Source organism: Cinclus cinclus, chromosome 19 (assembly GCF_963662255.1).
Source record: "Cinclus cinclus chromosome 19, bCinCin1.1, whole genome shotgun sequence".
Taxonomy (NCBI): domain Eukaryota; kingdom Metazoa; phylum Chordata; class Aves; order Passeriformes; family Cinclidae; genus Cinclus; species Cinclus cinclus.
In genome coordinates, this window is record NC_085064.1 from 5048256 (window position 1) to 5061736 (window position 13481).

General features: G+C 42.6%; 1 protein-coding gene across 1 annotated transcript in view; it reads right to left on the reverse strand.

The window, feature by feature from the left end:
• The window catches only part of ABL1 (ABL proto-oncogene 1, non-receptor tyrosine kinase), a 75685-nt gene extending 62574 nt beyond the window's left edge, over window positions 1–13111 (reverse strand). The window contains exon 1 of the mRNA XM_062505416.1: window positions 12462–13111. Coding sequence (XP_062361400.1) covers window positions 12462–12597 — 136 coding nt within the window. The 5' untranslated portion in view covers window positions 12598–13111. The remainder of the gene's footprint in view (window positions 1–12461) is intronic.
• Between the last annotated feature and the right edge of the window lie 370 nt (window positions 13112–13481).

Genomic DNA, 13481 nt, shown 5'->3' on the forward strand with positions numbered 1-13481 from the left:
GAATTTGCACCTTTATGATGATAAAGAACATAAAGACAAACGATCTGGTTTTTGACTTAGGAACAATCCAAGCAGGTACTTGTTAACAATCTGTGATGCTGTTCCCTACTACAAGGAATAACACAGAACTTCATCTGCCTCAGCACCTATGCATCCCTGGAATCACTGCCTACACAAACCTCAATTACCCAGCCTGAAAATATACATTTTACTTATCCAAGGACAGCCTCAGCATGGAGGAGAAATGATTGGAAAAAAAAAGAAAAGAATCTCAATTATTCTTTGCAACTTAACACTGATGTCAGGTGCAAAGAAAAAGGTGCTTTTCTTTCTGTATTATTTGGACTGCTTTTGGTAGCACATCACTGTGAGTGCAAGGGCCAGATGTGGGAGGAAAAGTGGAAGTGGCACAAGGAAAAGCAGGATCCAGAGTCCCTGCTGTGGTTTATCTGTGGTCTCACAGTAACAGGAGCTCTATCACCCAGGCTGGCTCACAGCCATCCCCACAGCAGGAAGCAGCAGAAGAGCCCCAGAGCAGCCATGAACATTTCCATGGCTCTCCTCCCCCATGCCTGTTATCTGCTTTTACTTGTGCATCTCATAAAACACCCCCAGGCCAACCCCTGGCAAGGCCAGCTCCTCAAGCCAAAGCTTCATCAAACATCCCAGGTATGATCCCAGGCTAAAAGCAATTCCCTCACTACAGCTACAAACCTTGGATGCTCAGACTGACATGGCAGCCTCTGAAATCAAGAGTCAGGGAGGGTGATTTGTACTCCAGAGGAGTCAGAAGTGCTGCATGGCACAAGGAGGTGAATTCCAACATCCCTGGCTCCTGTGGGGCTTTGTTTGGGTAGGAGCTGCATTCACACAGCTCAGCCACACCACAACATGGAGTCAAGGTGTAGGTGCACTGACAGAACTTCTCAGCAAAAGCTCTCTCACAGACCTCCTCCTCCATCCCTTTTTTGCCTAAAGTATTGTGCTCAGATTGTTTTTTAAATACAATTTTTGATGGGGAGAGAGGCACAAGGGGAAACATCCAACGTACTCTAATCCAATTTGTGGTAGTCTACGGGAATCCATTAGTTCAGCTTGGCATTCAGCATCCGTGTGATAATAATTTATAATATGACTGCTTGCTTAGATCCATTTTAAATAAATCTTGATTACAAGTCAGGAATGCACCCTGCAATTACCTTTTGAGTGTGAGTCCTCTCAGGCAAGACCTTACTCTTGAGAGGAGGCTGCAGAGCTCCCCTCAAGTCATCCCTTATGGACACCTCCACATGGCTGACCACGGATACAAAGAGAACACACTGCAGCAAGATAAAGAGAACTCAAATCCAAGTGTGATTGTGCAAGACTGTAGTAAAGAGGTCTCTGAGTAGAAGACAGTACCTTTACTTGCAAAGGGTAGGCTTTACTCCTAAAAGTTTTAGAAGTTTGTACATTTTTAAAATTCAGCTGCTAGCAATTCCAATTTGAGAATCATAAAAAGTACTGTATTAATAATTGAAATATAAAATGCCTGTTTGATTCACTCTAGCCCTCAGTCCCCCTCCCCAAAGGGCTTGTTTGCCTTAGGGGAGCATTTCACAAGCAGCACATCAACTTTCTGAAACACAGCTTCAGCAGATGAAAGCCTCATAACCACAGAAGAGCCACCTTCCTTCTAAATCTGGAATTTAAAAAATTGTGACACCCATGGAGCAATTTAAAGGTAGAACGGCCAAGATATTTCAGCCCAACCAAGCACCTTGGCCTCCACACAGTGTAGCTATTTCAGAAGTGGCTCACTGGTGATGTCCCCATTTCAGCCACAACATGCACCCTTTATCTCCTGGCAGACAAAGCTCTGCCACGGCTGCTGTGACTCAGGGCACAGGGGTGTATCAACTCAAGGGTGATTCAAGGCTGACCACGGCCATGGAATGTGTCTCATTCCAGGGGCTCCACATCATCCCAAGCCCTGCTGAAGCCCACCACTTCCTAAATTGGGGAACACTGCAGATAACAGATGTCTGAGCTGGAAAGCAACTGCTCTGTTGGTGTCTGACTTTCACCTCGGTGTTTTTAATGCCTCTGTAGTTAGGCAGGACTAAATGATGTAACAATGCAATACTCACTTTTCTGGGGAAAAGCAGCCCAAGTTAACAAATTAAAGCAAAAACAGCTCACTGGATTTGTGCTACTTATTCCTAAGAGTGGAATGCAAATATTTCAAGTTAACATTGCACGGTTCTTTGAATCCTTACCTGATAATAAATGCGGCACTGATCTATTTTCATTTAATGTTTTTCAAATCCTGTGTTTTTTAACCACAATTACAAAGCCAAGCTGCTGCTCAGTGAAGTTCATGATTCCTCTCAGGAGAGGTTGGCTTATCAACAGTGCAGCAGGTCTTCAATGAAATGTCATGCACTGCCTTTGCTTTGCAGAGGCAAAACTGCAGTCACCAAGATGATTATATTAGCATTTCAAGCGAGCTTTTGCCTCCAAAAAATCCAACCTTTATTATTCTAATTCTTCCTTTTGCTTGGCTCAAAATATTACCTACTTAAGAGATAACTGAGTACATTTTCCTAACCAGTCACAGCCTTCAGGATTTGGCCCTCTCCAGACTCACTGCTACAGCAAATCCAGAATTAATCCCAGATTATGTCTCCAAGTTTTATTTCGCAAGCATAACAACTCGCATCACATCTAGTGGTGCATCTGTGGTCATGAAAAGCCTTTTTTATCCTACTTTTCAGCAAGAGCAAGGTAAAAAGCACCAGCAGTTCTCACAGTGAGGGCTAAATTAGACTGCAGCTTCCCCAACACATTTTTTTCCCTAATGACAAGGAATTTGAAAGGTTGAGCAACACTTACACATATGTGATCACCTCATAACAATAATTACTACTTAATACCTGAAATATGATAGCACCTTGACATCCAAACCTCTGTGTGGGAGGCACTATTTAGACATAACAGACAATCTGCAGAGCCCAGGGAAATTACAGCTTCTATATGAACATCAACAGTATCAAATGATGGGAAGAGCTTTGTCTTCCCTCCAGTTCATTTCCTGTAAAGGACATCTATTTTCTATTTAATAGCTGCATGTTGAGGACAAAAAAATTGTATATAGCAAACACATTTAGTGCAATGCATCAATAAGTCTTGTAAGAAGTAACAGTTTGATTGCAGAGACTTTTAAATGCAGCTTCTTATCCATCCAGCTAAATATATTAAAGCAGAAATAACAGCTTGGCATTTATTCAAAACTTTTCATTTGAGCTTTCCTAAGTTATTTGCAAACATGAGGTGTAGCCAGACAACAATAGCTCTAATAGCTGTTCCAGTTATTCAGGCTAAAATGGGATGTCGTTTTTAAATGAACACTGTGTGTTGTCAGACATATCAGGAATTAAAAGAACTTAGAGCCAATAAAACTAGTAAAAATAAAACCCCATTCACACATACATATTTATAGATTAAACCATTTTGCTAGATACACTAAATCTTCATTATTATAAAATTCTCCCATCCCAAAGAGAGATGAGTAAAACAGAGTATTACTAGGTTACAGCTTTGCTTTTGTAAGCATTGTTATGACTTCATAATAATGTAACTCCACAATTAGCTCTGTGAGAATAATTCTGACACCCAGACAACACCAACTGTGTAACTAAGTGTCATAGGCTGAATTTGTTTCCAGATACTCCCTGAGCATCCTTGCCATAAAAAGCTCATGTTCACAAACGTTGAACTCACTGCTACAAGAGAATTTACCAATTCAATTTCTATACGGAGAGGAATATAACATTTAATATTAATATTAGGAAAGTATTTATATTTTTAAAAAGTCAGTGCAGCAAAACAAAAGAAGTAGGGGAATTAGAGCAAATGCAGAAGACATCAATAAGTGAAAAGGAATGCAGAACTGAAAACTATTTATTTTCTCTTTTAAACAAAGAACTGGCTGAAATGCAGCTTGAGATGAGGGAGCAAGATTTTCCCATTAACAGTGAAAGCAAACATCACCTACTAACTTTTTTTTTCCATCAGCAAGCAAGCACACAAAGATTACAGGTTCTAATAGTATCTGAAAAGACCTGACAGCCACTATTTCTGAAATTCACAGTTGTCACTTCTGACCCTGGTTCTCACCATTAAACTTTTGCTCATTTCCAAGACTATTCTCACTGCAGGGATTGTTTTAATCAGAGCAAGTTAGTGAAGAGTCACAGAAGACATCTGGTGGCCAGTGCCCCAAATGACAATTTCATTTACTTTACACCTCTGTAATAAAGCTTAAATTTTAATTATGTAAATAATTTTAAACACTTTAAATTAATTCAATAATTTTATTCACAAAAACCCAAGTGAAAACAGTTGTTTCCTGCATAACAGCCCTGTGATAACCCTCTGTGGTCAGGCCAGGAACTGAGAACTTGGGAACAGCCCTTCACCAGGTATGTTAAATGAGGCAGAACCTAACAAAGCAGCCTTTGAATTTGGGCAACTTGAACACGAATGACAGAGCAAACATTTCCTGAAAGCCCAAGGAATTTCCTATGTAAAGTTTCCATGTCCTTATCCCACTACCATTCACACATTCAGCCTCTGGAAAAACAACCTTGTTTATTCTGGGAAAACACACACACACAAGGCCATGAAATAGCCACGAGTCCCCCCAGGTGTGGAGTGGCAGGAGATCAGCTCACTGGGGTCACTAAAAAGCCTGACAGAGCTGACGTTGAGTGTGTTTTGGGACATTCTGGATGTGCAGAGCAAGTGAAATTTCCTCCTCTACAGCAGCAGCGTGACGGGAAACGCAGGGAACATGCCCAGGTCACTCTGTACTTCCAGCAGAGATGGACATTGGACAGGGAACAAACAGCAGGGCAGAGAACTGGGGAATCCTTTCCTCCAGCAAGCCTTGCCATCCAAAACACAGGCATTTAACAGGCAGCAGAGTATGTAATTCAATATAGTCTTCATCACACAATATTCCCAGTTTCTGAGGCCATCACTCCCTCTTTGATGCAAATGTGCAGTGCAAACCACAGCAGAGGAGGGTTCAGCCTTTTACTATTTCATGAGCTCTAAGGAGAGACTGGACCAAACAACCTTTGCTACTGCTCAGACAGCACTTCAAAGCAGGAATCTACAGAGAGGCAGACTGGACACAGCTCAAGCCCTGGGAAGACGTGGCAGGAATAAGGTAGGAACTGAAGTCAGCCAAAAAGATAAATGTACCAGAATGCCTTAGAAAAGCAGCACTAATGGATAAGCAGCTTCTCAAGGCAGGCAACATGCAGCAATATTGATTCTTTAATACACACACTAAAACCAAAGTCTTAATGATTAATAATCTCTTGTGAAACTCTATTCATTAGGTAAAAACAGTGCTCAAAGATGACACAACATAAATCAGGCAGTCTCCTCACTCATGAAAGAATGATGAGCTTGCTTGCATCCATGTAAATTAGCAGCAATCACTCTGCATAAAAGCAAGCCCCTGCTTTTCACAACCCAGCTGGTAACAGCCAGGAAAAATGCTGGGGAAAAAGAAAACACATACAAAAAACAACCTAAATCTAATTTCAACACTAATTTCAGAAAGTACTTAAGCAAAAGCTGAAGCAAGCTGATATTCAGGACACACTTGCCTTGGCATTACAAGATGTGTAGAAAGGGAATCCTCCCAGAGCACAACACACCATTTTAGCAGAATGATATCAAATTTTGCCACAAGCGTGATGAAACTTCCAGCCATCTCACAAAAATGTATGCTTAATATCTAAGTGCAACATTGGCAATAAACACAGAAGTTTAAAGAAAGACCGAAGTTAAGAACTAAGAACTAATTTAGTTAAGAATTAAGGAAAGACATTGCCTTAGGCAGCTTTACTCACTAAAATTGAATGTTCATTACCTTTTTGCCCAAGAATCCTCCTTAAACCAATTAAATGGACACTCTGGGAAGCAGATTAATAACCTCTACAGATTGTTTAGATTGATCTTCAAGCAACATAAAGCAGAGTTAAGAGCTGACTGATAAGACAGTCATGGAAGCAAAGAAGAAAGAGTCCCTCTCACTTCTGCTGGAGCTGCTCTGGATGTTCCTACAACAAAGGAACACAACAGACCTTTTACAAGGAGACTGTCTTCTGACAAGAATGGCACAGCATGGCTGAACTGACAAAATGCTGCTGGGTGCAGACACTGGTGCTCTTCACACAACTCTTAACAGACACTGCAGAGAGAAGGCTGCCCCTTCCCCTTGCCTAAAAAAAAAAGGAAAGCAAAGTCCATCTGCAAAAATATTCCAGAAGGTCACCAGTGTTTCAGACACTTCCTTCAGTCTTTGTAGATGCAAATCAGAGTGTTTTATACAGCTGAAGGAGACGGCACCTGCAACACACCCAACGTCCAGTCCACCCAGACAGTACCATAGCCATGCAGGCTTTAAACTTTACAGGGTGGATCAAGTACACTGATGGAGCTGCAGGAATGTCCTGGCAATGCTGAAACACTCCAGACAGGGTCCAAAACTCACAGCAGGGTGCTGTGAACCTTTAGTGAGCACAACACTGGTATCAGCTGGGTGTTGAGCTGGACCCAACTGCTGCAGCTCTGCATCCCCACTGCCTGGTGTCAGCTAAGAGCATTCCTCACTTCATACCTGCCAAGTCTGGTTACAGTCCCATCAACACCAGGGCTATCAAAACACTCCCCCCATTATTTCTTGCCTGCTTTATCACAGTTCCTACAAGCACAGCTGGAAACACAGCCCTGTTGTTCCAAGGCACAACCCAACAGCATCCCCACCCTAAAGCCACAGCCAACAGGATAAGACTTTCCAAGTCCATTTTCACCTTTCTACAAGCCCCGTGATTTGCCACATACCACAGAGCCTGACACTGAGAGCCCCAGGGATGAAACTCAGGACTCTCAGCAACAGGACTGTGTCAACTCACTTTCAAGCTTAAGATTTAAACTTTCCAATGTAAAATACTGAGAGTTTGGTGGTAAATGTTAAATTGTGCTGAAAGAGATGATCGCCTACAAGGAAATATTTCTATGCTAATACCTTGGAGTTTTCTCTTGCCTCCCTGTCCTGATTTCCTACCATAGCCTTCTTATTAAAATTTGTAAATAAGAATGCACAACTAGCATAATCTGTTAATGAAAGTCTGGCATATGAGCAACTGCTACCTATTTGTCATGAAAGAGATCAACTGCTTAAATATGGCAAGTTATCAAAGATTAGTCAGTGCACAAAACAGAAATGCTTTTGCCCAGGAAAAGGATTAGCCTTTCCCCATCATCATCATCATCCACCTCAGCCTGTGGAAAAGCAGTTTAGAAAGTCTTAGGTCTCTTTCCAAACATATTCCCACCACAGATCAAGTGTTGTGGAAGAGCTTCTTAGCAAAACCTAGTGGTATTTGATAATTGGAGCAGGAAAAAAATACAGCAAGGGATTTTTATGATGAAAAGGGATACAGTCAGAGGCAGTAAACAAATCTGCATTCAGCATGCAGCAGATGTCAGCATTAACCAAGCTAATACTGAGGCATAGTCAAGTTGGATACACAAGCAATGATCCCAAAAGCTGGGGATAAGTTTTTCCTAATAGAGATGGAAATTGAAATGTGGGAGCTGCCAAATCTCCAGCCTAACAACAAAGAAAGTTTTGTCAGTTCAGAATGAAAACCTGAAATACTGAAGGCAGAATCTAAAAAATAGCTTCCAATTAGGCTGGTGCTAATGATCCAATTTCAGGTGAATGGTCTAAAGTGGAGTCAGGATTAGTAAAGCAGTTTCTTTGAGGTCTCAAGTTTTGCAGTTGGTGAAGCAGAGACAGAGTATAAAAATGCCCTGAGGTACAATGGAAAGAGATAAATGCAGGGGTTTTCAGGGGTTTTAAGTACATGGGTTTGAAGAAATAGTTCTAATATGGAAGGAGTCTCATTTAAATCATTTCCATGTATGGGCAATTGACTATCTAATAAATGTATATTGCATATAAGGAAGACATATTGATCTCACCTGTAGGATAAAGGATAATGAGTACAAAAAATCAGACCTTGAAGATAATCTTGTTCCAAAACTCTACCATGGGCAGGGACACCTTCCACTATCCCAGATTGCTCCAAGCCCCATCCAATCTGGCCTTGGACACTTCCAGTGAAACAGGGGCAGCCACAGCTTCTCTGGGAACCTGTGCCAGGGCCTGCCCACCCTCACAGGGAAGAATCTCTTTTGTGTATCTAATCTACCCTCAGCCAGTTGGAAGCCATTCCCTGTGTCCCATCACACCAGACCCTTGTCCAAAGTCCCTCTCCAGCTCTCTTGGAGCCCATTTAGTCACTGAAAGGAGCTCTGAGGTCACCCTGGAGCTTTCTCTGAGCTGAACACTCCCAGCTGTCTCCAGAGCAGAGGGCTCCAGCCCTTGGAGCATCTCCATGGCCTTCTCTGGACTCTTTCCAACAGCTCCATGTCCTTCCCATGCTGGAGACAGCACTGCAGGAGGGGCCTCAGCACAGTGGAGTAGAGGGGGGAGAATCTCCCCCCTTGCCCTGCTGCCCATACTGTGGGATGAGCCCAGGATGTGCTTAGAACTGGATTATAATGTCATTTATTCATTTTCACAATTTAAGTACTTGAAACATGAAGCTTAACAGTATAAAACAAGTCAGATTATTAAACACAACGACCTTTAAAATTTATTTTTAATCAATAATGTAGGAAATGTTACTTTTAATTGTTGGGATTTTTCCTCACAGTGAACTGTATGGGGCACATCTCCAACTGGCAGCTGTTGCAAGCTGGTGCTATAGATCCATTTTGCACAATTGCTTCCTAATTAAAGCAGCAAAACTTTCAGCACCCTTGCAAGAAAAGGAATTCAGATCTAATATGACTGAGACTGTAGTTGGCTGACTTAAGCTATATTCAGCACTAAATGTATAATAAATGGATCCAGTTCTGCAGTTTATCTTTCTTTACAGTGAGGTAAACAGCTCATTTAAGCTTCCCTATCACTCACCTGCTGAAAGAGAAACTCTAAGACCACGTTTTATCACTATTAAAGACTATGAAAAGGCTATTTTAGTCTGAGTGCTTTATCAATCTCTTCCTCATCTCAACATTGTGTACGTAATGATTAGAGTTCATTTCTTCAGCCTTCAAGTGCTGCTTTTGCTTGGAGATACTGTCGTACCAACACGCTTCATGGATCTGCTCATCATTCAGTACAGCAACACCTCCCTGAGACAGTCAGAGGAGGTGTGGTGTTTGCCAATCACTCCAGTCAACTCCTGCCAACCCTGGGATCAGAGCTGAGCCCTCTGACAGCACACCTTGCTTTTCAGAAGTCTGAGTTTTGCCAAAACTAACGTTCTGGAAAGGCACAAGATACACAAGTGTGCAAATTTCAAGGTGCACTGAGTCCCCCTACCTATCTACTGACCACACTTTTTTTCTCAGCTGGATACCCCCAAAAAGCAGTGATTATAGACTCAATTCTCACCAAGAAAAGCAGAGAGAAAGAAGCAAACTTTGCCTTTATAATTCCTCTCAAGTTCAAGCTTGTAAGCAAACTGTGAGCTGGAGTAATCTGCATCAGGGTGAAATTTATAAAAATCCCAGCAAGGTCTACTCTGCTGCCCCGGGTAACGACAGGAGCATGAACTCCAGCTTGTAAAACACCCTCTGTAGGGAAAGCAACAGCACAAAGAGAGAAGCCCAAAACTTGCCCATAGATTATTTCTTTCCCCTTAAGGCACTCCTAAGTTGTCAGCTCATGACAAAATTTAGAGCTTTTCTGCATTATTCTCACAGAACATTTGAGCACCAGCAGAGCTGATTCTGGCCAGTTGCCTCCTTGGCTTTTCAGAAGCCTCTTGATGTGTTGCTTTGGGTGCTACGGAGAGTGCGACGACCGAGAAACGGAATTACTTTCCTGAAAGTTATTTTGCCTTGCACTGTTAATATCTGATAATACTCACTAACCCTTTCAGCCAAAATCTGAAGCAATCCAGATCTTCCATTAAATGCCTGCTGAATGAGCCTCAGTAGAACTTCACAGGTAATGGTCCCACCAAACAGGATCATGAATACCTTTATAAAAACACAACCTTAAAAGGAGAGCCCAGCTACCAAAAGTTCCATTTCTTTTGTTTATCATGGGCTTTAATACACAAGAATTTCAGACTAGCATATTTAAGAATTCACCTGTCTCTAGGGGGTTAAGCAGCCCACCATGGAATTTCTCCTTAAGCATTTCTTAGTTATAAAGAGCCAGAAACATGATTTTCCTGGGACAAACTAGTTCCCACAGTATGATGGAGAAACCAGATAAAGCATTTGGTAATTAGAAGAAACTGAGTAATGACAGTACTGAAAGGGAAACATGCAAACATTTAAGCCCCGAAAAAACACCAATCTTATTTTTATGAACTACAGCCCATGGTACAATAATCGAATAGGACTGAAGGCATTAAATGCTGACCTGTTCATTAATTATTAAGTATGTCAGTCTATGTATTTCAAAGGCAAATTACTGAAAGGAAAAGGAAGAACTTTCTAAAATTAACCTTTTTTCCCCTCTTAATTTGTCCAGATTTTTAATATGGCATTTTTCAGGACAGGAGCAGCCCAAACCCAGAAGAGAGCCTAATAAACAGTAGAGGTGCTGCCTTTTACTGTCAGGACTTGGAAGAACCTTTTTCATCCACTCAAAGGAAGAAACTTTTCCTCATGTGTATAAGCAAGCCTGATCTTTTGCAGTTCTTTTAACAGATGTCCTAGCCCTGATGTCCTCTTTCAAGTTTATTCTTTTCTAAATCAAGACACCAAGGTCTCTTGTGGACATATGGCACATGGACATTAGAGATGGCATTTTTTCTCATGAATGTGCTGGGATCTGCTGACCTCAGGTCACACTGGCAAGAAGTTACCATCTGGCTATTGCTGTTAGATGATCAAAAAAAAAGAACGTTTCTGGCTTTTCTGCTACAGCAAAACACCAAAAGGACTAAGAATATTGCATTGCTTGCAGCAAGTGCTCTGGCTGTACCTCATCTGACCTTGAAACTCTGTCCAAAGTAGTAAAAGCAAGGAACCAAACTGGGGGTGGAGGAGTGGGTATATCACAGGACTGAAAGCAAGGAAAAATCCAACAGCAGGTTTAACATCAGAAGGCAAGTTAGCCCTGATATTCTCTAACCTTCCCTTAATTATCTCAAGTTTCTTCAGTGCATAAACACTGTATGGGAAAATAAAACACTGAAGTAACTCAAAACAGTATTTCAGCAGAGCAGTACAAACATGGGATCTCTGTTTGTTGAACACTTCAGAGAATTTCTTGGGCCCTTGTAGAAACACAGAATGAGAAAAAGTTTGAAAGCTCTTAAAAACTAAGAACAAATCAAAACTTTTCCTCAAACTAGACTGTGTTCTCAGACACAGCAAATATTTCAATTTTCAGTTACATGAAGATTACAGATGCTGTTTTGTTTTGTTCACAGATAAACTTCCTCTACAGGATAAAACTGTTGCAGAAGCTTCATCAAAGCTGCTGCCAAAGGCAGCAGCCAGCAGCAGTCACCTCAAACACCAGAATTTTAAAGTGTTGTGCAAAAAGCAAGGATTATTCCAAAGAGTTTAAGAAAAACAATGCATTTCTGCAGCTCACTTCTGTAGAGATGCCTTCAGATTACAGGGGTTTTTGTTTGTTTGTTTTTTAAGGAAGAATACGATGCAGTCACCAAATCTACCTCAGAGTCCTACTGAGTTTTTCATCTGGCTTCTTTCCTGGGATTCTGAACTCCCCCCATACTTTGCAGAAGGCCAGCAAGGGACAGGGTTGCTCTACCCCAAACTTCTGGCCTCTTCCACTTCAATCCATCGCAGCACAGGATGAAGGTTTAACCAGCTCTGAGAAACCTAACTAAGCAAAGATGTTCCAAATACTCCAAGAAACTCTTTTCACAACAGCAATAAGTTTACAAACTTTCCAAAATAAGGGTTTTCTTTCCTTTCCAAGTAGCAAAGTTTCTTTGGTAAAGATAATTAAAGAACACCTGTCACTGACCACAGCGTCACCACTGGCTGAGGCTGCTCTGTACTATGACACAGACAACTCAAAAAGGATCAAACACTTTCCCAAACTGCAAACCATAACCAAGGCAGAAATGAGAAACTTGTACAATGTTAAAAAGTTACTTCCTTGCATTTCACCTTTAGCTCTACAGTAACCTCTCCCCAGGTTTCAAGCAATCTGACCCAAGTATTTTCTTAATAAACAACCACAGAAGATTTGCATTAAGCAGCAAGAGAAAGAAAACAAGACTTCCATAAAGCACATGTCTGTATCTGCTCCATGGTCTTGAATAAATCCATATTGTACCTGTCTCAGCAAACCAAAATTAAACCAAATATCAACAGAAATTTCTCACCATGTTCCACGAAGACGTTGCAGTGTGGGCCCGCATGCCTTGATGACTCCTTCTTCCCTGCTCCTTTGATGAAGTGCAGGGCCGGCAGACTTGGCCTCCTTTGGTCCCCAAGAACTTTTCCAGGCTGCTGCCCCATAAAGTAACTGTAGGCAGCCTTTCCCAGGATGAGAAGTTTTTGAAGAAGTCTGTGATCCCTGATCTTCCAGGCTGGGAAGAAGTTTTGAAGAAGGTATTTAGGTGAGTGCACTGGCTGCACTCACAGTGGGATAAAGTCACTTGAGGTGAAGAATTAAGACAAATTCCTCCAATGCTCCTGAAGGCAGCAAGGCTCCTTAGATGACTTTACACCAAAAAAAAAAAAAAAAAAAAAAAAAAAATTAAAATCAGAGTAAAAGTTCCAACCCCTCAGCAATGACCAAGCACTACCAAAGTTTCAGGTTGCCATATGTAGTGTGTCTTCCACCCGGTGAAGGAGAATTAGTTCATCTCACAAGTAAGAAACCATACATGGGCTCACCCAGGGCAGGAAACAGCCATTCCCACCACAACTAGTGTCAGGGTTTCTTTTTTTTTTCCTCCTTTTCTTTTGCATAGCATTGAGTTAGCAAAGGCCAAAAGAGCCACGGATTTGGCTTCAAGTATCTCTGAAGTGCAGGAGGGTCAGGTGCGCTGGAACCATGTCAGCTCTCCGGGCGAAGCAGCAGCAGCTCCGGGCGGGCTCCGCACGCTCCCTGGGCTGCGGGGATGGCACGGGGAGCTCCTCGGTCACCGGGCTTCGGCTCCTTCCACCGCCGCTACCTCGGGGCCGCGGGGCCCGGCGGGGCCATGGCGGCGTCGGAGCAGCGCTGGGGCGGCCGGGCCGGCACCCCGTGCCCGCTGCCTCAGGCGGAGCCGGGAGCGGGGCTGCGAGGCCGGGGAGCTCCGGGAGGCCGGTTCCTGCCCAGCAGCCGGGCCAGGGCAGGCGGAGAGGACCGCGCCGGCCGCATCCCCGGGCGGGCGGGAGCGGGGCCCGGCGGGAGC